The sequence below is a fragment of the Hetaerina americana genome, unplaced genomic scaffold, assembly GCF_022747635.1.
Source record: "Hetaerina americana unplaced genomic scaffold, ioHetAmer1.1.p SCAF_6, whole genome shotgun sequence".
NCBI lineage: Eukaryota > Metazoa > Arthropoda > Insecta > Odonata > Calopterygidae > Hetaerina > Hetaerina americana.
In genome coordinates, this window is record NW_027287205.1 from 17,266,859 (window position 1) to 17,293,465 (window position 26,607).

The 26,607-nt window shown below is 37.9% G+C and overlaps 1 protein-coding gene across 1 annotated transcript in view; it reads left to right on the forward strand.

Moving 5' to 3' along the window:
- The first annotated feature begins 4,048 nt into the window (after nt 1-4,048).
- LOC139695125 (ankyrin repeat domain-containing protein 13C) overlaps nt 4,049-26,607 on the forward strand; it is a 42,045-nt gene continuing 19,486 nt past the window's right edge. The window contains exons 1-7 of the mRNA XM_071593769.1: nt 4,049-4,160; nt 4,437-4,478; nt 4,943-5,047; nt 10,485-10,616; nt 14,398-14,609; nt 18,898-19,029; nt 20,249-20,431. Coding sequence (XP_071449870.1) covers nt 4,049-4,160; nt 4,437-4,478; nt 4,943-5,047; nt 10,485-10,616; nt 14,398-14,609; nt 18,898-19,029; nt 20,249-20,431 — 918 coding nt within the window. The remainder of the gene's footprint in view (nt 4,161-4,436; nt 4,479-4,942; nt 5,048-10,484; nt 10,617-14,397; nt 14,610-18,897; nt 19,030-20,248; nt 20,432-26,607) is intronic.

Sequence of the window (26,607 nt, forward strand, 5' to 3'; positions counted from 1 at the left end):
AAACACAATAATCGACCCGAAGGTCGGGTTGATTATTGTGTTTTACACAATAATCAACCCGAAGGAAGGAAGGTTTAGTAGGTGATGGTAGAGTTCACCCAGTACTAAGCCCTATACGGCGTGTGAAAATTCACACATCAGGGTAGGGGGGCCAGTTCCTTTCCCTGTGCCGGTTATGGTTTCCCAGGAAGACCTGGTACCCGAAAAATCACATAGCTTGGGTGGAGCTGCAGGTACCCAGAGTGTCTTGCCCGGGAATCGAACCCTGGACCCTCTGGTCAGCAGTCCAATGCTCTACCACTGGACTACCGCGATATATATATATACATATATATATATATATATATATATACATATATATATATATATACATATATATATATATATATATATATATATATATACATACATATATATATATATATATATATATACATATTTATATATACACACACACACACACACATATATATATATATATATATATATATATAATTTCACAAGGAAATAGATATAACAAAAAGGGATAGGAACATATAGAAAGTACAAGCACAGGAGAGGTGGGGAAGGTGGAATCGAACAGACCACTAGCACAAAAATATGTCTCCGACCGGGAACAATGGATCTCTCCAGCATCTGCCCGGCAAGTGGAAAGATCAAGTGTTCAAGTCCTGGTCAAGGAAATATTTTTGCTCTTGTGATCTGTTCGATTCCACCTTTCCCACTTCCCCTGTGTTTGTCCTTTCTATGTGTTCCTATGCCTTTTCCTTATATCTATTCCCATGTGAATTGATATTAGTTTGCCATATATATATACACACACACACAAAATATATATATATATATACACACACACACACACACACGAGGGTCATCCGGAAAGTAGTACCCGTTCGTGAAATAAAGACACAAAAGTAAATATTAACAAACATAAAAAATTTTATTTGAAAGAGGATACTTTAAACTACTTCTCAACATAATCTCCAAGCAAATTAAGGCATTTGTCATAACGTGTGACAAGTTTCTGTATTCCTGCTGCATAGTCCTTCGCCGCCAGCTCATTGAGATACGCGAGGGACCCATCTTGCACAAATTTTTGCATAATGCAGATGGTGTTTAACAATTTCATGAACAATTGTTCGAGAAACATTGGGAAAATGCTCACAGATGTCATCAATTGTGACGCGCCGATCGTTCCTCACGAATTCGTCAACTGAGCTCACCAGTTGGTCTGTAATGACAGACGGTCTCCCCGAACGCTCATCGTCGTGTGTGTTCCCCCTCCCCATGTTGAAGTTGCGACACCACCGCCGAACAGACGACTCGTCCATTACATTGTCTCCATACACCTCCTTTAATTGGCGATGAATATCACATGGGCGAACGTTTCTTGCATTGAGGAATTTAATCACTGCCCTCACTTCACAACTGGCGGCGTTCTCAATTTTTTTAAACATTGTAAACAATCACAGAAACAACACAGGCAATGCTAGCGTCACGCAACTTGGCTCAGAGAAGGCAGACAAGCCACTGAAGCTATCTGACCTCGTCCAGCGGCTACTCGCGTCGTCAGCACTTCATGCGGCACGAACGGGTACTACTTTCCGGATGACCCTCGTGTGTGTGTGTGTATATATATATATTATGGATCGTGGTAGTCCAGGGGGTAGAGCGTTAGACCACAGGGTCCCGGGTTCGATTCCGGGCTTAGTACTGGGTGAACTCTACCTACCAAACCGACCTTCGGGTTGATTACCCTGACGGCATATGAAATTCACACATCAGGGAAGGGGGGCCAGTTCCTTCCCCTGTGCTAGTTATGGTTTCCCAGAAAGATCTGGTACCCGAAAAATCACATAGCTTTGGTGGAGCCACAGGTGCCCAGAGTGTCTTGCCTGGGAATCGTACCCGGGATCCTCCGGTCAGTAGTACAACTCTCTACCCCCTGGAATATATATTTAAACACATATGTAGATTTTTAAAACAAAGAAAGGACACTCACATATGTAGTTTTGAAGATTCAACGGCACGACTGTTGTCATCAGAATGACGTTCTTGGGGAAGAGCGGAGAGGATGTGTGGGGAGGAAAGGTAACGGACAATTAGGAAATGGACAAGGGGGTGGGAGGGAATATATAGGCAGCTATTAGATGTATTCAGTGGGCTTGGTTCAGCCCAGGGGGTTTCAATGGCTGGGACACCCAGATATGCGCCATCTTGTGGGTTCTCATCTCTATGCTGCTTGCAGATTTGGGAAGGGTTTCAATCACCGAAACGGAGAAGCAGTCATCGAAAGATTGGTTGTGGGAATCAGTGTGAGTAGGGATGGTATAATTAAGGAAGGTGGGATATTTAGTGGAATAGCAGGGGTTATTCATGCGGACGGAAAGGGTGGTCGCTCATTTGCCCACGTAGAAGGTAGAGCAGAACTTCTGAGCATTCCATGTTTAAATTTTTAATGTATATTACTATTGTATATTGTGGTTACTGGTTGTCCAAGGATAGAGCATTGGACTACTGGCCTGAGGACCCGGGTTTGATTCCCAGGCAAGCCTCTCTGGGCACCTGCAGCTCTATTATAGCTGCCCAGCCCGTAAGATGCCATCATATTTTTTAGCTTAGAATTTATCATAAATTCTTGGATCAAACTGAGAAGTATTTTGATGTTAACACTTTATAGTAACTTCAACTTTTTATGCAACACTTTGTTCCATTTGTAAAAACTGATATTTATACTAAAGAGATAAGATCGTATTAAGAATTAAATGTCACTATGATACTACTTGATCTTGAGTGCTGATTGAGTTTACCACAAGAGATACTCATACAAGACAATGCTTGTGCAGTGGGTGAAATCCCTGTTCACTCAATGCATATATGTTTCGTAGCAGCACCACATATTCAATGAAACTAGACATGCTACATTATATACATTTACAATTTATTTGGGAAGTTTTTAGTAAGTACTGTGTAGGAATTATTGAAGCTCTATTAATTACTACTGGCTGAAGTAGTGTTATTATCGAAATATGTAATAAATACAGCCATTTTCTATGTCTAATGTGGGAGAAAATGCTTAATAAAAAGTAATTTTCCTGGCTTTTTAGCTTGCAACTTATTGGACGAAGTCATATCCATATACCCTTGGTCCATAAGGTGCAGCCTAGTTTGAGCACACCATGTGGACTAAAAAGGTATCTTATGGGCTAGATTTTTGATACAACATACATACAGAAATACAGCATTAGCTATTGACATACTACAATATATTATTTTATAGATTATGGTTACTTTAATGACTAATCAGTAAGATTAACAGTTTTATTTAATTCAAAATTTTCTTCCTTAAAATTATATTCATACATCTAAATCAGAAAACAGCAATTATTTATTAAAAACGAATTACTATAGAAAAAGATGATTATATGAGGAATAATTAATATGACAATTGGCTACACCCAACGCCACTGCTCAATGTCTACATATCTTCCGTGTACCTTCTTTCATTTTAATTTCCGTTTCCATTAAACTTTACAATTGCATTATTCATTTCTTTAATTTTCTTTCTAATTTCGAAATCTCTGGCCTGTCCAAGATCACTCTATGATGTTACTAGGACCTTGAGTACGTGCTGTGCACAGACAGCTAGCGACTCTGGGAATCAACTACAAAACTACACCAGCCTTGTAGTGACACATACTAGCTAGGATATACTATAATGTTGCGTTCGGGCATTCATTATTTCGACAAAGACATTTTTGCCAGCATCCTAAAAAAATTATGAAGCATAAGTCATTAAAGTTCTTAGAGGAACCGCTCGTTATTTGAAACTAATGAATGAGATGATATAGGTCGATAGTAACGCCTCTTTTAAAATGTTTTGCGGTTGAATCATGAAACGATGAATCCATGGAGTTGGGACAATATGATTTACCTTCGTTCGCTTCGTGCTGACTTCACAGAAGACGTGTGAGACAAGTGTTCTCTCTCCTTATGTTACACTTCATGCTTTGACAACTTGACTAACGTAATGAGAAAAAATGAGAAGATGGCGGATAAGTCGGATGAGTTACCTCTTCATGAATGTGTATTTACCGGTGACGTGAAGAAACTCTCAGCTTTGCTGAGAACGCACGATGTCGGGAAGAAAGATAAGCATGGTACAAGTTCAATTTAATTAGATTTTCTTCCACACATTTTAATACAGACCTCGTCAAGTATTCATGATTTTGCTTTACTCTTGACAAATTGTCAACCGTCTTGAGATTTACTAATAGTCTTCACTGCCTTTTTAATAAATTGATAATTATTTACTGACAAAACAAAAGTGATGCTTTTGCATGTCATTTAACTTCTCATACATTCTTCAAAAATCATTGAACTGACTTTACATTGTAACCATTAAGTCATAACTGTTTTTGAATTTGATTTCGCAGGAAATACTGCTCTCCACCTGGCTGTTATGCTTGGAAGGAAAGGTTTGACAGCATTTACTCTATTTAATATTTGTCGTTTTAAAAAATCGCAAAAATAGTCTTATATTGCTCGTATGCACCCAACAAGATGCGTATACCAATTGGAAATAACCTTAATATTTGCATGTCTTTCCTCAGAAAAAAGGAACTTTCCATTCGTTGAAACCTTTGCGAGTAATGTATTCAAAATATTCATGAAGACTCAAATTAATGTTAGGGCTCCCAATAAGAAGTAAATGTTTGTGTGTTTAGCCACCCTCCTATATTGATATATCTTATGCAATTCATTCAAATTTGATTATTATATATAATGTGACTGTTAATTTGATTTTGGATGTAAGCAAATAGGTTTTTAAGCCTCAAGGGATAGTGTTAAGACCGCGGGGCGACTTATCGGGTGATATAAACTTGTAAATATCTTATATCAGTAAGATCATTATTTTGTATATTTTTTGCGCATTTTCTAGATTGTGTCATGCTACTCCTCGCTCATGCAGCGCCGGTGAAAGTAAAGAATGCTGCCGGGTGGAGCCCCTTAGCCGAAGCAATCAGTTATGGTGATAGAGAAACTAGTGAGTAAATTATTGAGCTCCTGTTTGGATTTTGCACATCAGAAAACCTTTGGATAAGATGAATTTCTGTATTTGTATGTAATTTACCGAATTAGTACCGACACATTAGTGCTTAAAATTCGAATTAGTGGCACTCAATATTTGAATGGCACGCCTGACACACTATGAAATAAAAGTTCCCGCAGACGTCTATTGGAATAAATTTATCATTTCTTGAAAAATTTCAGAAATAATGAGCCTCTCAAGAATATACAGGTGAATTGTATAGTGAATTGTAGGTGAAAACCTGAATGAATTGGTTTTCTGCATTGCATTTATTTTCACGCGATCGTTATATTTATTTATTGCGCAACTATAGTCATGTAGTTAAATTTCGTTTCTTTTAATATATTTTAGCACATTGAAGCCTGCACTAAAAGTATTAAGTATACTGCAGACTGTTTAAAAATTGCCTGGAAAGTGTTAAACATTTTATGCGAAATGGAGTAACACATTTTCTGCTTTGGTTGATTTAAAAAGTCATCTGTGGGTGTATTTATTACTGAAATAAATATAAGAAATTTTTGCTTGTTTTAGAGTGATATAATTCAAAATACTCTGACTAATTTAATGAGTTCAGCACCTGAGTTTCAGGTGTAATCAGTTGTCAGTATATCTAAGTCACTCATGGAAATGTATTCTTAAAATGTAGACAATCGTAGACCTATATAATTTAATATATATCTTTGTAATTCCTGCACAGCTCTTTCCATTTACATCAGTGGCCAAATCAGCACGAATTTGATTGATATTTGGGGAAAAATTTGTATGTTTGAGGCCTTGAATCTATACCCATTTAGATTGCCATTCCATTTATGTGTCCCCTCTCTTCAAATGATTGGTCTTGCATAGTCATTTGTCATGAGGTTTTTTGTGTCAGGACATGAACATTCTTTTAGGTGCCTCATCAGGGCTTAGAAGTGTTAATATTAGCATCATAATGAGGAGTAATAGATTTTATACCCCTTAAGCAAGAATCAAAATACCTGCATGATATATTCAAGCTCATCACTGCACTTACTTCATCCATGTGGCCCATTGTGATATTTCCTATGATCAAGGTGACACAGTAAAATAATTAGAGCAAATTGAGAATGGATGCTTTACTTAGTAGGTGAAATTTAAACGTAAAAAGTCGTACCCAGAAGCTGCTGGGGGGTGTGATCACATTGGGCACATTATTCACTTGCAATGTGTACTGTATATCGTATAAAATGCCAATGTGATATTATCTTTAGTGGCTATTGGTGTAGAATTCCTGCACTATTGCAAGCTCCTCCCATGCTCTGTTAATTCATATTCTTTTTATTCATCTTTTGCATTTGATTCTCGACCTTTGACCATCCTATCATTGCTGGTTCTGACAATTGAGTCATTGTATTTTTAAATGGTGGTGGAAATGAAACCAAAGAAAAATTTAGGCGTTTGTTAATGTGAGCAGCAGAGTGTATTCCAAGGTTTATGGCAAACCAATGACAGCTGACACTTGGCTCATTCTCGCTGGTATCATCACTGGTCATAAGTGTGAAGATTGACTTGATGATGCTAAGTGCTATTGTGACTCTGAATGTGTGGTAAGTTACAGTTATTCTATACTGATTCTTTTTGTTCAAGCACTTAGCATTTTTGAAAGTTGATCAACTCATTTGGAGAGCTCTCAGCTCATGGAGAAATGGTTTGTAGCTTGTTGCTATTTGTACCTGAGCATAATATAATTTAACCAATACCTTCCTGAGTCCCCTGGCATTTTTCAAGTAAATGTAAACCTTTTTTTGGAGTCTAAACCAAGTGTTGGTGATGATTAACTCATCTCCTGTAGAACTCTATTGCTTTCTTTCTGTTGTCATTCCTTGTTCCTAACCTCTGGTCCTCCACCTCACTTCCATCTCTAACATCGCATTCCAATCCTTCATTCCTATCAGATGTTTCCCTCCTGGAACACCCGCAATTATATCCTCTAACTGATCGTATACCCATCAACTTCTTCCTACCTATGGTTGCTTGGTGGCATTTATATCTGGACAATGACAAAGTTTGGTGGTTCTGCTTTTGCTTTAACTGATACGTAATATTCTATCATTTGTTTGCTCTAAGTTTACTGTGCCTCTTCCTACCTTTTCATTTGATATTATTGCCACCCCTTGCTGGCTTTTTTCCCTCTGCCGTCTATTACTCTAAAACAATCACTCCAGTAATCCTCGCTATCCTTCTATCTCACCTCTCAACGAAAAGCATTCATCAGTCCCCAGCAGTCACTAACCTAAGTCGTCTATCATGGGCAACCACTCACTCCACTTGCATCATTATACACAACGGTCTCACTTTCTTCCCTGCAGAATAGGAACAAAACTTTCATAACTGCAAACCTTTAAATGTGCCGAATTCATTTTCCAACCACTTCAGGCGTATTCTGGTGGCATGTCAATCTTGCTGATTTACTTGGAGGATGAATTCTCTATTAGACTGCTGTGTTTGCTGCCTCAGCCCAACATTGCATCCTGAAGCATGCATTTACCTTTGTTCACTCTGCTAACTGTCAACCCTTTCTTGGAAACCATTCTGCTATGGTGTGTATAGTCCTTTAATATGCATTACCACTATTACTCATTATACCTGCTATGTATATCTTTATAAATATATTCTTACCCGTAGTCCATGTGAATAGGCTTTAATTTTTTCATTAGTCTGTTTTTCTCCAGTACTTAAAAGCTCTAAAACATTGCTATCACTTCATTCTTTGTTTCATAAATTAAACAAGTCTTCTTACTGAAGTCTTCTTATCGATCAATAGTAGATGTACAATTACTTTGCCTCATGCCAACTCTCTGCACTTATGGGACCACACTCATCTGAATGCACAAAGTTTAGCTTTCCATCTCTGCTGATGTTTTGATGGCCTGAACAATGTGCTTACCATCTTTGGGGTTTCTTGTAAGCCATTTTGTTAAAATCAATTTTCCTTGTCTCTCAGATCAAGTTCTTTCAGATTAGTCTGAGGGTCATCTGCTCCATGTTTCCTGACGTTCTATGCACTTAGCCTTTTTTCGTGTTTGTATGTCACATCAATCCATGAGTTACTGAGTTTGTAACTGGAATCAATATTAAAATTATTGCATGCCATCCAATTCCAGATTGCCTCCTTGGCTATTTGATCCCAGTGTTCACATCAGCATCAAATTAGTTAGGCCTCAGGCAATGGCATGCTCCTGCCTTATGCTTTCTGCTTTCCTGCTGACTGCCGACTTTTCTGTTTGTCCCAATCTGAAGTTTCTTCAATGTCCTCTATTCAGGTTGCCAGCATCTGGCCCTCCTTCCAGCGTTGGGATTCTTTTCACTCACAGGGGGTTTGGTAGAACCCTAGGTTGCAAAAGTCGATGGAATCCTTTGCTTTCATTAACTGATTCGTTATTTTTTCTGTTGTTTTGGAGATTTTCTCAATTTTAAATGTTGGGATGACTCTTAAAATGTTTACTGACATAGTAGAGACACACAACAGGCCAGTCCGGCAGCTGGCTGTACATCCATCTCCTATGCCCATGTTCCATGTGGTCCCAGGAACCCTTTCAGGACTATGGAAATTTGCCATTCCCCACGAAAATTCTGCATGAAGGTCATCTTAAGATTTATTATTTGACCTGGAAGATTCTCTTTGTTGTTAATGGACTTAGCCCTGTCTCTCAGCAATGCCAGCTCATGAAATTTTGTGAAGGATGGTGGTGGTTCTGATGTTCGAATTCAGATAGGTGGGGGTTAGCTTCTAATCGATGCTGTGGCCTAAGCTTCTGTACTTCTTCTAGTTCATTAGGGTGTTAAGGAAAGATAGCCAGACATTGATTTTCTTCTCCATTGGGAACTAGATGTTCGGATGTTGGCTGTTAAGATGCATGATAAATAAACCCAGGTTGTTCTTTCTGTGAGGCCAGACAACCAATACCATTCACGTATCTGTAGAAGCCCTTAGTTCTGAGGAACCTACTTGAGGACCTGCTTCTCATAGTCTTCAACAGAGAAATTTATGGTGGCCAGCGAAAACAAATGATCTATGGCAATATCACCTGCCTGCTTGTAGAAAATCCTATTCCATAGAGACTAGGTTGAAGGAATTACATAGTGTAATATCTTCATGAGGTCCCATCTATTCTGCTTTATAGGAGCCTGGTGGTCTCAGCAAATGGGACTTAAGTGAAGAGTGACACTACTTTGATGCTAATAAGGATATCAGTTGCCTGAAGTTGAATCTCTTTCTGAGATTTTACAAACTCAGATGAATTTTGTAATTATGTGCTCAGATAAGGATACATTTGATGCTAAGACTCTTGTTAGATGTTTGACAAGTTGTAGGTGAGTGAACCAATCACACTCCCAATGGACCTTAAGGTATATCCTCTCCTAATGGATTTTGGGTAACCTATGTATCCTGGGTGGTAGTGATTATTTGTAGCGGAAGGCTCTTGATGATCATGGTAGGGGGGTGTAGATAGGGTTAGGGTGGCTGGATTTCATAATTGGGATGATAAGTTTCTTTGTTATTGCCTCTGAGGGATCAAGGATTGAGCTCCAATATGTTTTGCCCGAGATCTTTCCTGGTTTTTTATGATCGTCTCCATTTTTATTAGTAAGATAGGACTGCCAGAAATACAATGATGGCTGCATTTTTACATAGAGTGCATGATGCAGTCTGCTCCTTCCCTTAGACATTTGGCCTACATGGTAAAGCCCTTTTCAGGATTAATAAGGTTTGTATCCTCACTTCTTTTACTGACTCTCCCGCCAGTTTCCCGTTAACCTGCTCTATCCCTCCAATGGTGCTGTGATGCGGAATCATGTTAGGTGTAAGTACAAAGTTAAGGACAGAAAAGGTGGATTCTTTGAAGGCCCTGTCCATTGTTAGGTTTCATCTTAGGCCAACTTTTGTCGTCTTCAGTTTCATTGATAATAGTCATCCCATAGTCGCTAAAGCATCAAAAGTGGCAAATAATAAGCAATTAGTTTATTGTAGGGATTTTAGGATATAAACAATGATTTTTTGTATTAATAAGCATTCATTGATGCAGAAAATTTAATATAAAATTTTGAAGTTTTGCCTAGTGCTGATCAACAGTTTATGTATTGTGCAGTACGATCTGCAGTCAAAGAGTTCACATTGGCACATTCAATATCATCGTTGTACACCCAAAAAATGTTTGATCAACATTCTGAACAAGGACTAGGATAGAAAACACCAATTGTATGTTGTTAAAAGTGGTCACGATTATAAAATAATTTACAATCAAGATTTCATGATCATAATTTTAACAAAAATTTGATGAAGGGGTGAAATGTAATTTTTATCTCAGCATTTTTTCTATTGTTTATTTGTGGTTGCTGCATGACTAAGTAAACTTTTTTATCTTTGCAGTCACATCCTTGTTGCGAAAGCTCAAGCAGCAGAGTCGTGACCAGATGGAGGGAAGGCGGCCAAACCTTGTTGAGGCCCTGCGCCGCATTGGGGACTTCTACATGGAGCTCAAGTGGGATTTTCAGAGTTGGGGTGAGGGCCAACTGCTTCATTCTCATTCACCCTCTCTCAGACATGCGTTGAGGGTAGTTCTATGTGTATTTCCCATTAAAATGCTCAAAATAGAATCTCAGTGTAAGGTTCACATTCCAACCACATCTAATTTACCTTAATTACATTATGAAAAGTAGTATCCCTATGCTGTATGGTGCCTCACAGGGTTTAGGATATAGGTAAATATTTTTGGATCATACAGAGTAGTTACTAAGGAGCAGCTCTGGGGATCTTATTGTGAAAAGAAACATATTTATATTTACCTTAAACCTTTGCCAATCCAGACTCTATGGGGCTGAGGGTTATTTGAATTAGGTGAAAGCCAAATTATTGAGGATTTTTGTACACTAAACCCTTAGAACATATTTTCTCGTAAATAATGTGCACTGTTGATTGTCAAAGACTTCTTTTGATTTCATATGATCAATTAGACCCCTGAAGTGTAAGAGGATCCCACTTAAATACAGGGTGTCACAATATGACTTCCTTTTTCTATAAGGCAATTTCTATTATATTTTAGTGAAGCTTCTATGGATGAATGTTGTTATTGGACTTAATCAGCTGTTGACTGATGAATATTGAGAGCATTTTTCATACTTATCATTTTCACAGAAATGCATGATTTTTCATGATGATGAGTTAATCTGTTAGAGTTTGAGGTGGTTGTTGTTATCTCATGGTAGGACTTCAACTTTTGGGCATGACAAACGCAGCATGATAGCACACAGTAGTTTACACACGTTTATTTACCAATTTTTCATCTGACAGCCTTGGTTTCAATTCATATACCTACTATATTTTCTGATAAAGCTTATTGGTACCCACCCATTTCATCTGTATTTTAGATCTGAGTTTTCTATCAATCATATTCAGTCAAAAGTGCAAATGCAAATGATCAGTAAATGGTTCAACTGCATTGCTATCAGGAGTCCAGATGCATCTTTATCACAAATAATATGCCTCCTAAACAGCCATGTATGGATTCTTTTTAATGTGGGAATTGCTGCTATCTCGTATGAGGGTAGTCAGGCCTAACAAATAAACGAGAAATTTTTTCTTCAAATTTATCTTTATTATTCATCATAGCCTCCTTTTTAAGTCTATAAACTTTCTCCAAAAATGTTAAATACGGTGAGTGTTCAACCAATTTAAAGTGCTGTGCATGAAATTTAGCCAGATCAACTGCCAAAGTGTAAGCAGGTTTGTTTTCATGATGGAAAAGCACTTCCTACTTCTTCAAATGTGGTCGTTTTTTTTTACAATTTCTGCTTTCAGTTCGCTAAATAATGCATAATACTCTCCCATTATTGCTACACATTTTTGAAGATAATCGATGGATGCAATTTTGTAACTATCTCACAAAACAGTTGCCATCACCTCCATGGCTGATGGAGCCATCTTTGCCTTTTTCGGAGCAGGTGCACCAGTTGCAGTCCATTCTTTTGGCTTCTTTCATCCCAGAAGTGTAGCAGTGAATCCAAGTTTCGTCTACTGTCATGAATCAATGCAAAATATCTGACTCACTTACCTTGAACCGTCCCAACAGGGCCTTGGAAATGCTCATTTGAATGAATTTTTAATCCAAAGCAAGCAAATAAGCTATCCAACTCACAGTGTATGCAAGTCCAATTCTTCAGTCAGTACAGGACGAACGTTATCTTTCGATATACCCATAGCCTCTGCTATCTCTCTGAACCAAACCTCACAAGGAATCACTTGAATAAAATTCAAATAACAATTAAGAGTCAGAAATGGCTGAAATTTTGGTGAGTAACTTTCAATGCATACGCAAACACATTCCCCAACTTTTGTTGAAGAGTGCTGCCATCTTCATGTTGTGGTCAGAAAGTTTTCATATCACCCACGTACCATTAACTGGACTGAATTGACTTAAGTTAACTTAAATATTTTAAATAAAAATGTTTTTCACAAGATATAAGCAAGAAAATTTTGGTCTCTTAGACCTCTTGTCACTGATTGTCACAAAAATTCAATATCACCTATTAATGGCTAAGCTATACCATGAGTTACTAGGTTTGTAATGAAAACTAATACATACATTATCTGTAGAATCAATATAAAGAAGTTTAAACTGTTCACTTTGCCATGCATCATGCTATCTATAGCATACAAGGGCTGTCACAAAAGTTCTGGTGATGAATTTCATAAGCTCCTTGCTTGGCACAGCTTTTGGTGAGAAAAGTGATGAGGGGTTTGCTAAGGTGCCACAATCCGCAGTTGTCGGTGCAGTGATTGAGTGAAGATGTTAGTAGTAGTAGTTTTGAGGGGAGGCGACCGACAGCTGAGGTCATTTGCGCCATAGGGGATGGACAGGAAAGGATGAAGGGTGGAGAGAAACCCGGCGTCGGCATGCTTAGCGAAAAGTGTATGTCCATACCCTCAGCAAAAAAAATGATGGCTCAGAATTTGAAGCAGTGCTATGCAATTAAATTTTGTGTTAAACTGAATAAAAATGGCTAGGATATGCTAAACACCCATCTAAATTTTCTTATAATATACAAATGCAAATTATTTTAATGGATTTCATGAATCTGTATGGCATTTAAAGACGATATTTTTGAAAATCAATGTACAAACTTAATATTTTGTGGTATATCTTACTACATGTACAATAATTTCTTAGGGGAAAGGGTAGTTTTTTCTCAGAGCAAAATATATACTTCAAATAATGGAATATTATTGTTTTTGCTCCAAATAGTTATATTTTCTTCAAGCTGGTCCAAAAATGTTGCAGTTTATGAACACAAAGGCATGGAACACAGTACAAAATATAGGTGGAATGATAAATGCTATGTTACAAATAATACTTCATTAATCAAGATAAAATAGTTACAAGATGAAACTCAAGGCAACATAGTGTTCAACTTGTAGTGGACCCAACCTAATTTATAACAGCCTATTACTGTGGTTTGATTTTTAACTTCCTTAAATAGTATGAAATAGTGTAACAAATGTTAAAAAATATATATATTTTGAAGTAAAAACAACTCGACTTGAGTTTTGATGTGTTTGCTTAGTCAAAATCTTGTTGATCTGATGTGAAAAGTATTTATGAAACAGCAAATAATCCATATTCGATTGAGGCCATGGGTTCATTGTATTGTTAAGAGCATAAGTGAGGAAATATATGCTGGTGCATGACCACGTAATTGGCCAATAACCATAATGGGACTGATGCCAGGAAGGTGTCAATGTTCTGGCTAGTTTGTCATGTCTATAATTCAAAGTATCTTTTGTAGATATGTTTACTCAAGGTTCCTCATTCTATTTCAAAGCTGTGATATCCCAGTAAACATCTGGTAAAACTCAGATAGCACATTACTTGGAGAAGCTAGTGGGGTTAATTTCCAATTGAAAACAGACTTATTCTTGAGAGATAATGACAGTGGACAGCACGATTGCATTGATTTCTCCCCCGTTTTGAACCCTCCATAGATTGTTCCATGTGAGTGGCTGACTTTGTTAACTGAATTGTGGATACAAAGTTCCTTTTTTCATTTCACATAGGCTGTATGATTACCCACATTGCTATATTATGAGCAAGAGCTGGTTTTTTTTAGGCTTATTCTGAGGTCTCTCATATGGATCCCTTGGAATCATTCCTAATGCATAAAATTGATGTTTTCGAGACACCCCATTGAGGCACAGATGTCCACTGAGATCGATATTGAATGACATTGCTGCTCTTTCTCACACTCCTCCCCTATCTCCCTCCCAACCCCTGTCTCTCGTTGTGCAGTGCCCTTCCTGTCTCGCATCCTGCCCTCAGACGTGTGTCGCATCTCCAAGCGAGGTGCTTCAATACGAGTTGACACCACTCTCGTGGACTTCACAGACATGCGATGGGAGCAAGGCGATGTGTCCTTCCTCTTTGACGGAGACTGCAAACCAGCGCAGGCCCTCACGGTGCTTGATAACAAAGCCTGCCTCTACCAGAGGGTGCGGCATGAGGTGGGTTGGCCCATGATTCATCTCCCCCTTCACATTGATGTAGTACTGTTGGCTAAGGATAACTTCCACCATCCATAAATTCATATTCCCTCTACCGGCATGATATCCTTTGTGGTGATAATGAAAACGTTTGATCCAAACTAAACCATTGACCTGATGGTTGATTTTATTTCTAGTTCTTAGGATTGGTGAAGTTCTCACATTGAGAGGCTAGTTAGAGGAGGCCAGTTTCTTTCCTAGTACTGTCTCTGATTTTCCGCGTAAGTTTTTGGCTTTCATAAAATCATTGAGCTGAAGCTATAGGTGTGCCAATACATCAAGTTAATTTGTTTTTGCTACCGGGGCAAATATGAAGACAGAATCATTTGGTCAGTAGTCAACACACTTTCCATCGAACCTCTGCAATCTAATCATCAGAAACTGATCACCGAATTCGGTATCTTGCAGAATTTATTTGAGAGGAATTGTTGCTTCATTAAAACACCTTCTGCCTTCCTAAAATTTATAGCCGCTGTGGTGGATTTCCTTGCGTTGACTGAAAATTTCTTTTTTATCTTAGGTGAAATGTTTGATGAATTCCAATTAAAGTTCTAAAAGGATATCTTTGGGAAAAGGAGATATGGATGCAAATGTGTTTGAATCTGGATTGGGCATATTTTTATGTGCTATAGAAATAGATTTCACTTTCTTTGCCCCCATGTGATTTTCATTTGTGTTCAATATGTTCCCTTCCTCTTTATATCTTCATGCCTTTATTTAGTCTTACATGACCGCTAATTTATAGTATGAATCTGCATCTATCACTTGGAAGATATGGAAATTAATGGCTCTTCATATATAGATAAACATTTTATCCTACCATGTGCTATCGTGTAGCTTCCAGGTTTCTCACAATTTATTATGCTTGTGAAGGTGTGTCCAAGTGATACTTATTAATTGGGACTTAAACTTTTTTGTAATCAAGACAGCAGCTGGTAATGTTGAACATTATGCTTTTTGCTACAAAATGTTTTTCGCAGAAAAAGGTTTAGGGGTTGCAGTAAATCATTTTTATGCGAGCTGCAGTCCATGAAGGGATGGAGTCCCAAGTTCTGTTATTAAATTCTAATGTACACCTACTATCATCACATAACTCCCTCTCCCAAGGTATTTTTCCAACATCTCTTCAGATTTTGAAAGTCATTCCTATTTATAAAGGATAATGAATTAGGAACAAACCTAATAATTACAGATTAATTGCAGTACAATGTGTGCTCTAAAATAGTGGAAAAAATATTTTTTAATGTCTCATATATCACTGAAGTGAAAATATTTTATTGTCATGTCATCAGCATGGGTTCAAAAAATATAGGTTCACCATCAGCATATTATGGGGCCACAAACTTCATTTTGACCGCTTTTGATAATGAGGAGATGAAATCAGTAATATCAGGTTTGACACTCTGGAACTTATCCATTCTGAAAAGAAAAAAATTGCAACCTTCTTAATTCCACTTAATACCCAATGTTACTACCCCGTTTCAACACATAGTATTATCTTCAGGTGAAACCTGGGTTGTAAGATTAACACATTAAATGGAATTAACAAAGTAGAAATTTTTTCTTTCTGTAGGTGGGAGATACATGGATGATCTGAAAACTTTCATGTTTCAACATGAAGATGGCAGCACTCTTCAACAAAAGTTGGGGAATGTGTTTGTGCATGCGTTGAAAGATAATTACCAAAATATCTGCCATTTTGGACACTCAGGACAATTGTTTGAGTGAGCCATTGTAAGGGTTTTGTCAAAGAGATGGCAGAGGCTATGGGCATATCAGAAGAATGCATTTGTCATGTACAGAGTCCTCTATAAAAGTCATACGCATTATCTGGAAAGATAGATTTATTGATCGTTCTTGTACAAATGTTTCAAATCCTTCAAAATACTCTCCCCCTCAATCAATACACTTGCAGAGACGTGTTTTCCATGGTCTCCCAATGCTTTCCTTTTGGTTCTCTCTTCATTTGGGGGATTAAAAAATAGTTGCACAGAGCCAAGTCAGGACTGGGAGTGGGCCAGGGGACCACCAGGGTGGTGCTCCGGGCCAGGAAATCGGTAACGATGAAGGACATGTGGCTGGAGGCATTGTCACTTGCCTGTGTCTATCAAGCCATGTTTCAAAGTCGAGAAACACACTTTACGGGGAGGCAAGTCTTTCCGCTTGGACTGCTAGGAATAAACTGGCGACTGGCTGCAATGGAAGGGCAGACCCCCCCCACTACATTTCCCTACCAGTTTTACCACCCTGCCATGGATAGTTGCATCACAATAAAATCATGCGCACTATTTTCATATTGAACCATGTACAGGGCGTGGCAGGTGTTACCAAACAAAATTCAAATTGAAATTCTTCCATTTGATACCACATGTAGAGGTCACCATTGGTGCCTAAATAAGCACCACTGGCCACAATGGGAAGTTAGCTCTTGATATCGAATCCCTGCCACTTCTCTTGGTGGAATTTTGGAATCATTCGTTTCAAGTCTGTTGTCCTCTAGACACCTTCCTGCCATGCTGGGTGAGATTTCATATTTATTTTATGTAGTTATTAATATACATTTTACTTGTCCCTCTATCATGGTTTCCAATTGCAGTTTTTGTTGCTAGTCTGGTACTAGGACATGTAAAATTCACACATTCAGGAAAGGGATGGGGGGGGGGGGGCAGTTCCTTACTCCGTGTGCCACTTGTGATTTTCTTGGATTTCTAGTGAGTGCACATAAAATCACATTCAATTTGGGTTTAGCTGGTGGTGTCCAAAGTCATCGCCCAGATTTGAACCTGGGCTTTCCAGTTGGGAGTTGAATGCTCTAACAACTGAGCTTCCACTCTACGTATTGTGACATCTCAAAGCTGAAAAAGACAGCGTAGCCCATATGACTTTAACTTTCTAGTGGCTCTTGGGATAGCATATTTTCAGAAAGTGGTAACAACATTTCCATTGATGGTCATACTAATATTAATCCATTGCTACTGTATCATTAAAATGATACTGGAAATAGTCAGAGGAAACTGTTGGATCTATTAACTTTTCATAAAATTCCATATAATTAGGGGTTATAGCCCTGAAGGCTCAAAATTTAACTATGCTATTTATGCACATAAAAAGAAGCCCCCCCGAAATGTTCATTCACTGTCCGAACGGTTAAGTATAAATTGTCCCGGTGAATGAAATCTCACCTTGATTGGTCATTATGCATAAGAAACACATGGCATTAGAAAGAAATAAATATGGCTGAAGTGGAAGTGTGGTTTGCGAGAAGGAGAAACTTAAAACTAGAAAGATAATATGAAAACTAAACCTAACCAGAAAGGAAAGCCGGCAGGGAACGGCATGAAATAAACAAGTACAATTAAGATTGTTAGTATCGGTACTAAGTTGCGGGGAATTAAAGGAAGGGCAGCTAAATTTGTCCCTCTTTCTACCAGGATCTTAAACTGGATTAACCTTTTTTAACTAAAAATTGGCAATTTTCCAAAAAATAAAATTTATGCAACCGGTTCCAATGTAACTACATCATCGTCAGGCAACAGTCATCTTTCCGAGTCCAGTATATATTCTGAAAAACAAGTAATGGGAGGGTAGTGGAAAAGAGGAGAAGAGGGAGGAAAGGTGGAAGGCAACATGGGTAACTATGGGGATTTCCCATTGGGGGTGTGTCCCACGGAGGGGCACCTGATGTAGTTACATTGAAACCGGTCGCATTAATTTTTATTTTGTGGAAAATTTTCAATTTTTTATTAATCATGATATTCAACCATATCACACCTGAAACGTCTCTTTTTATTAAATTAACCTGTACAGTCACATCTTATTGGCCTGACCCAGAGGAGAATTCGCGGTCCAAAGGCAGCTGAGGCAGCTCTGTGCGATTGTATTCCTCTTGTTATTGGATTATGTTTCTTTTAAATATCCTGAATGCTGAACTTAAAAAGAAAACCGGTTATTGTAAAAAATTATGCAGAATTCAACAAAGTGCTCATCATTAACTCACTTCTCTCTGTAAATGCTTCTTTATCTTCTATTAATGTAGGTTGCCCATTTTCATCTTGAGTTTAATGAATATAATGATATTTAATTAGTGTATATGTGGTGCAAATCTTTTATGTCACATTTCTTCTCCTCATTTTTCCTCTTGAACTTTTTTCTTTTACTCTCTCATTTACCACCCATTGTTTTCATATCAACCTGTGGGCCCTCGAGTAGAAGATAATGCAATCACTCACCGACTCTCCCTTCTCCACAGGAAACAGAGATGGAGATAGAAGATGAGGTGGACATTCTTATGTCTAGTGACGTTGTGGCTGCGCAGATGTCGACCAAGTCAATAACCTTCACCCGAGCACAAGCTGGCTGGATCTTCAGAGAGGACAGAAAGGTAGGGGTGGGCTGTCTTGTGTCTAGGTACAGGGCTATCTTTGACATTAAAACTGTGATATTAGTACTAAGTTGAAGTCTATACATTTTCTATTAATTTAATGCCTTTGTATTATTTGATGGAGGTTTTAAAGATGTTTTGTCAAATAAATGTCAGTGGGTGACAAATGCTTTCAAATATTTAATTTTACCCTTGAGTGGAACTAAATTCATGCTGGAAATTGGTAAACAAAGCCAGATCAGGGTGTTCATTACAGATCTTCTTGAGTGATACATGCATAGCAATTTAGAAAATGTCTATTGTCAAATTTCACCCATTGACCTGGAGATGCAGCTAATTCTTACTGGATGGAATATGACTGTATTAGGCTTAACATCATGGGTCTGCTTATTGCAGTCTCTAATGTCTTTCATATCCTGTGATTATCCTTCCAGCCTCCTTTCTTTTGGTGAGGGGGCTTCCCTACAAACTTAAATACCCAATATGTATTTTAGTCTGCTCTAAATTTTCTGTCTTTATTTTATCTTAAAAGTCAAGTCTCTAGTCTTTTCTCCTCCACCCTGCTTCTTTAATGATTAGCCATCTCAAAAGTGGCCTCAGCAACACTGCCTCTTTCTCTCTCATTACCTTCTCTTCAACAGCCACTTTTCTAATTCCACTGCTGCAAATTCTTCTCTCGTTCTCATGGACCACAATCTTGATGTAGTGGAAGGACTTGTGTATTCGAATGACCCCTTGAGCTTTTCGTGAGCAATGATATTTTCTCCTAGCAGGGTCACCAATGTCATGACGGGTCGAAGGGTAGGAGTCTGATAAAAGGTAGTCAGCATAGCATCCGTTCTTCAGTGAGGTCACTGCAAAGGCATATGACCTCAGTGGTGCGACCATTTTCAGAGAAGATGTCATGTTAAAAGCACTAATGAGGAAGGCAAAGGGAAACTTCCATAACAATGAGCCACCTCTGTAAATTATCCCTAGAAATGGTGATGGAACCTATCATGAAAACTAGTCCTCTGGCAACAAAGGGATAGCAAAAATGGGCATATAGGGGTCGTACGGAGATCATTATAAAACTATTTCTCAGCTCTTGGTTAAAGGCATATGCTGTGATTGATATGCTCTCACCTTTTGACCCCCATCTTTATGAACAATATATTTGGTGAATGGTGCTGGACACCAGCGGTCTGGTTTGCCTCCTAATTTTTCCTCCCCCCCTTAGGAAATGGTTGGTGCCTTCAACTCTGAGTTTTATGCCATAAACGGTATGGTGCTGGAGTCGAGGAAACGGAGGGAGCACCTCTCAGATGAAGATCTGCGCAAGAACAAAGCAATAGTGGAGAGCTTCACCCGAGGGGGCCCAGGGGGCCAGGCGGGCCCAAATGCGCTGGATGTGAATGGAGAGGTGAGTCTAGATTCTCCTTTCACTTAAGCAATCAATGGGCCAACGGAGGTTCAAGAAGGCAATGCTTAAGGTTTGTGTTTGAGAGCGGGAAGGAGCCACATTCTGTGCCGCCACTGGGCAGAGGACGGAGATAAAGCAGTTGGTGGCAGGGTGGCACAAATTCACTCCCCAATTGATAATCAATGTTGTCCCCATGGGATTACTATCACTCCCCTTCGATGGCATGCAGCGATGCATCCCCTCACCACGTGAAGTTGGATCGCTCAAATCACATGGCTGTCCCTCAGCCTATTCTCTTGGCTGCCTCCTGCCATTTCATGAAACCTATTTCAGCCAACATCATTATTGCGGCCATCAAAGGTTTTGAAAAGCACAAATTTGAGACATTTGTTCTGCTCCCACTGTGAAGTACATCATATGCATTAAGGATAATCCTGCTGTGTTAAAGTGAGACAGTGGTCCACACTATGTATAAACTGAAATTGGTTGCATCTTTGTAATCATCACCTGTGCACCATTGCTAATATCCTCTGTATTAGATGCTCTTTCACTATCTTAAGAAATTCATTATGTTCAGTTTCAAAGCACTTTCACTGCAGACCCTAACAATGGAATATGTTCACTGTTTGTGGTAGTTGTTTTTTTGCATAGCAAGTTAGATATGGCTTCATGGATACATTATAAAATAAGGAAAAAATTCTAGCATTATTTAGTATGGACAGAATATTTGAATGACACATGGTTGTATCATCATCGCAAAGCACTTTTTCAACAATAAAACAGGCAAAGAAGTATAAAAATGACAATAGATATGAAAAGTAAAATCATTGAAAAGCAATAATATCCATAATGAGAAGCAACCTTTCATCATTGTTGACAGTTTGTAGTTGTTGCATAGATAGTCTTATCACTCCCTTTGAAGCATCTATATCCTGCGTCTTGTCCTTGATGCTAACGCAAATTGTTTATGCCGACCGATTGTTGATTTGTGTGCTAGATCATCCACGCTCTCACCTCGTTATTGCTTTTCAATGATTTTATTTTTCCTTTCTATGGTTATTTTTACACTCCTCTATTTGTCTTTTACGGCTTTTTCTGCAGGGATATTTTTGACAGATATTAAATGTTGTATAACAAATGATTTGTCTGAATGCATGTGGATGAGTTTGTGATCACTAGCAACACTAAGATGCTAGTGAAACGAGTGCTAAACACAAACTGAAGCATCAGGTATGCAATAATTCTAGAACTCCGCCTTGCCTCGTCACTAATGAAGTGAAAAGTCATTCCTTAATCAAGTCATTATTCAAAAAATATTTTTGCTCATTATGTGAATTACTTGCTATGTGAGGTGCTATATATACAAGCAGTTTTTCTGGAGTTCTTCAACTATTTTTGGATTATCTTACAATTGGAAATAATGAGCTTTTAGAGGATATGATTATCCCATGCCTGGTGAGATTAAAGGATTAATTTTTAAAGAAATAAAAGACATAGAATCAAAATTCCTCTCCACTTGCTTGTTAAACTAATTAGCTCAAAGACATTGAAGAAATCTTAGGCATTAATAATGCTGAAGTTGATAAATGTATAACAAAGTAATATATCTTAAAAAGTGTGTCATAAAGTAATTTTAAATGAACAAAGGGATAGATAGGCATCAAATAGGCAATGAAAAATGGAGGTACGATGTTCAGTGCTAAATCAAAAAGAATAAGTTTGTGAAACAACCTCAGGATACTCATGGCAAGTTGACATTGGCATGAGATATCTGTCCACGATCCCATATGCACAAAGATTTCAAGGTGATGAGTTTAGATAAAAGGCATCGATGATCTGTTAGTTGTGGATATGGAGATAATGACAAGGGTATACTGATGAGAATTAAGGTTGTACTCAAAGATTCATTGCAGTAAACCTTTTCTCCATGTTCTCCTGGTCTCAAGCCGTACAAAAGGGAGGTGGTTTATCTTTCCCCAAAGGTTTCGAACGAGTCACAATCTACATTAATTCAAACTCAAAATTACATCATACCAGACTTACTGCCTGCAGATAAGGTTTTACAGTTTTGGAGCAAACGTTTCAGGGAGCTTTTGAATCAGTACAACATCGATGAGTATGATATCTCAGCGTGAAAAGAAGTTAGCAAATTTTGAATGGTTTAATTGTTCCTTGTATCAGAAAATAAAAGTGTTGTTTGAAGTAAGGAGCAGCGGGTGGACATTTAAAAGGGCTACGTTGAATCAGAGCACAACTTCAAAGATCCCTCCTGTGCTCTCAGAATGACTCTTGCAATGGTAGGTAAGTTGAATGGACATAACGTTCTACCCAGAAGCTTCAATCCTGTATCACTTTCTACAAAATTTGGGATCCTATGCAGGTGAAGAAAGCAAGGAAAACATTGTCCAGCAAGGGTGAATAAGACTTGATCGGAGAGGTATTTATGATTGCAGAGGGGTTGGCCATTGTACCCACAACATTGAGGATAATGGATGGTGTTTGAAGTGCCAGCAGATTTTGTCCTAAGTTTCAATCGGTGAGTGATATTTCTTTTGGTGTCGAAAGTCATAACATTTTTCATTTTTTCATACCTTATATTATTCTCATAATTACTTTAATATTTTTTCTAGTTCCTTGTAAATGGAGATCTGCAAGGTGTATTTTTTGTGTTTTTTTTAAATTCTATCTGGAATTTTTATCTTTGACCTCAAGGTAAGTTCTTTTTCAAAAATTTTTGCATCATATTAAATTTGAAAATATTTTATTTCATCTATCTGTTAAGTGTGAACAAATCATGTGCCAATTACTGTCATATCCAAGCTATTGACTTTTTGCGCAAGCATTTCATATTCAGTAGATAATGATGGTATAGAATTATTAAAAATTATAAATGTACCTAATATTTCATAATATCATTATTTCCTATTTTATTAATCTTAATAAATGCTTCATATATCCTCTAAATAGTTTTTATAATAATTTCAATGCTTGTAACATATCTTGTTATTTACAGGTAGTAAAAACACAAGAGATTGTGGGTGTGGGTGAGGCATGCCTCCCTCCCTTTCCCTTCCAAGTCAACATTGGTGGACCCCCAGCATTTCTCATTGAGGGAGGTTCCTCAGCTTTTAGTGCTTTCTTCCAAAATCTCAGCCTTCTCAAGGCAAATATATGGAGAAGGAAGTGAGATAGATTTTGGGAGGGGAGTGGTGAGGGGAGCTGGGTGACTTGGATTTCTCTGGAGGGTTCCCAAGTATGAGGATAGCACCAAGGACAGCAAAGAAGAGGGCTGATCCCATTCAAATACACTGCTGTTTCCTTCTATGTCCAATCGCATCCCATACGTTTCCCATTCTCTATCCAACCCCTTTAACTCTTCTTCTGATCCTTACCTATGACAAAATACCCTCCAATGTTCACCCCTGTTATTAAGTTCTCCAGCATAGTAGCCCTTCGTGCAGAAATCCCGGGCTGGATCTCCCTGCTGTCTTTTTGAGGGAACCTGACTTTTCCCTCTCCTCTTCCCCGTCCACACAATATTTGAACCAAGGAAAATTTTTACTGGTCATCTTATGTAGACAAAAGTGTCTCCAAAAGCAAGAATTGGGAATTAGAAACAATTGGCATATGTAGAGTTTTTAGCCTTCTTGGTTCTTTTGTTTCATATGGGAACCTAGCCCATATACAGCATTGATCGGAACGGTGATGTCCTGTTTAACTAGCCTTGCTTTCATTCATGATCGATTCCTGTGCATTCATTGAGCCCTCAACTTTTCCCCAACCCTGATCTTAATGAAACTCAACCAGATGATACCTTTTACAAAATCTGACCAATATTAAATTTCTTTCACTTCATAGTAGACTCCATTGTTATTCCTTACTACAAGCTTAGTATTGATGAAGTGGCTAGATTGAGATGGGTGAAGTGTGAGTGTCTCATCTAATGATAAATGGTTGGTGTTGTTGGTGTGTGTTCTCTAATGGAAGAACAAAAGGGATATACAGATAAAGAGAAAGAAATTGAATGTCAGGTCATTTGTAGGTCAGAAGCCATCGTGAAATGCAGCAAGTCATTGGGTGGAATTGACCACTTTCATCAGACGTTGGCATGTTACCTGAGTCAATGGCTCAAAAAACTAGGCATGGGTATATTTTACCTCTTCCTTGTCAACAGCTTTTTCCTTTTGAAGGAAAATTCCACCAATTTTCCTTCTTATAAAATTTCTGCATATCTCTTAATAAATCCCTCATATTTTTCCTCTATTCGCCTGATTTCAAGTACAAGATTTCCCTTAACACTTCACCCTATTTCCCTCAACACATTCACCTCCTAAGGCAGCAAAATGAGAACTGCCGGCGATGCAAACATTGCTGTTCCCAAGAGTATAGAAATGAGATTGTGGACAACTGAGAATGTAAAGGGTCTCTGCCTCTTTGGCTAAAGTGCTTTGCCCCATTCCACATACATTTGTAAAATTGATGTAGCCTCTTTGAAAAGTTTTTATTTGTTCTCCAATTTATTGTAATACTGTGGTGTAATAGCATGATGCAATAATGATGGTAATTATGCTGTGCATTGTTTGTATACATTTTTAATATTTTACATATTGATTAAAATGCCTTTCAAAATATTTCTCTTCGTTTAGCATTATTTTAAGTGAAAATGCCATTAATATATTTAATATGCCTCAATATTTCATTTGATTTGATTATATTTTTGTATTCACTGTAAATATTGTAGTTTTTTTATCTCCATGCATTGTGTTTGGGACAGTGTTATCTTCTATCAAAAGAGAAAACCTTATAATTTCAATTGGAATGCGAAACGTATGAGTAATGCTTTAGTGTATTTAGAATATTTAAATAGTTTCTGACTATTTCCTGTAACTTGTCATTGACGTAATGTCTAAGAATGTTAAAAATCTGTTTTTAGTGGTAGCAATTGCTCAATCCATCTTTATCCTGTTATGAATAAAATGCATATCTGAATTATTTTGTTTATTCTTATCATCATGTAAATTTCCCCCAAAATGGAATAGGTTCTCTTTAGCAATCATCGACAACTTTTTCTATATTTAGTGGTTCAATATTCTCTTTGGACCATTAACTTTAAAATACATTGGAATCACTGTACCCATAACTTTAACATAGAGAATAATCTTATTTCTCACAATTTTCCTTAAGTTTATAGGGTTCAGTAGAAAGAATAATCTAAAAGTGTATTGTTAAAGAAAATTTACCTATTACTGTAATATGCCATTTAAAATTATCGCAAGACTAATACTTCAAGCCATTTAAAGCTTTCAAAACTAAGGTGGTTCATTGGTCAATGTTATAGATATGCAATCTGACTAGCATGAGGGTTTGAGAGAGTTGAAGGTTTGACTGGTTGGGGGAGACAGTATGGATGTACTTAAATCAAGAAAATGAATCAGGGTGGTCTGGTGATGGGGTCCAAAGAGAGAAGGAATGCTCTGCCAAATAGAATAGGATGGGCTTAGGAACGAATTGGGGTCATAGTTCATTAAATGAAGAACACTATGTATTTTTCGACTGTTCTTTATTTTTGCACTACTAGTTTCAATGCTTAGTCGTCATCATCGGGTACAAATTGGTCCAGTTTTGGTACATTTATATGCCATTCATGTGGGGGAAGGGGTGGGTGAGAGAGGGGGGGAGGGGAAAGAGGTGGGGTTGTGATCAGTATTGATGGGAAGGAGAAGAGGGGTGTTAAGTGTCAGGAAAGGCGATTGTTGGGTTCACAGGGGAGAAGGAGTAATTATGTCTTTCCGTGAGGGAAAGGGATGCTGGAGAGGTATTCAAACAATAAATCATTAACCAAATGACTCTTTTTCATATTCTTTCAAGCTCTACCCACTTGTCTATCCTCCTTCCTTTGTCCATTTGGTGTATCAGTTTCAGTTTGAAATCGCTCCCATGATATTCTTCCCACAGATGCTTGGTGAAGTGAGATTGTGTGTGGTCACAATTTCTAAAACAGCGTTTATGTTCCTCTGCTCGTATTTTTAATGATCTCCCCGTTTGGCATATGTAGATAGTGCTACAGTCCTTTCAAGTTAACTTATGAATGCCACTTTCATTTTGTTTTTCTCCTATGTCTTTCGTAGTATTCATGAATGATTTAAGTTATTCATATTGTAAAAAGCTATCCGAAA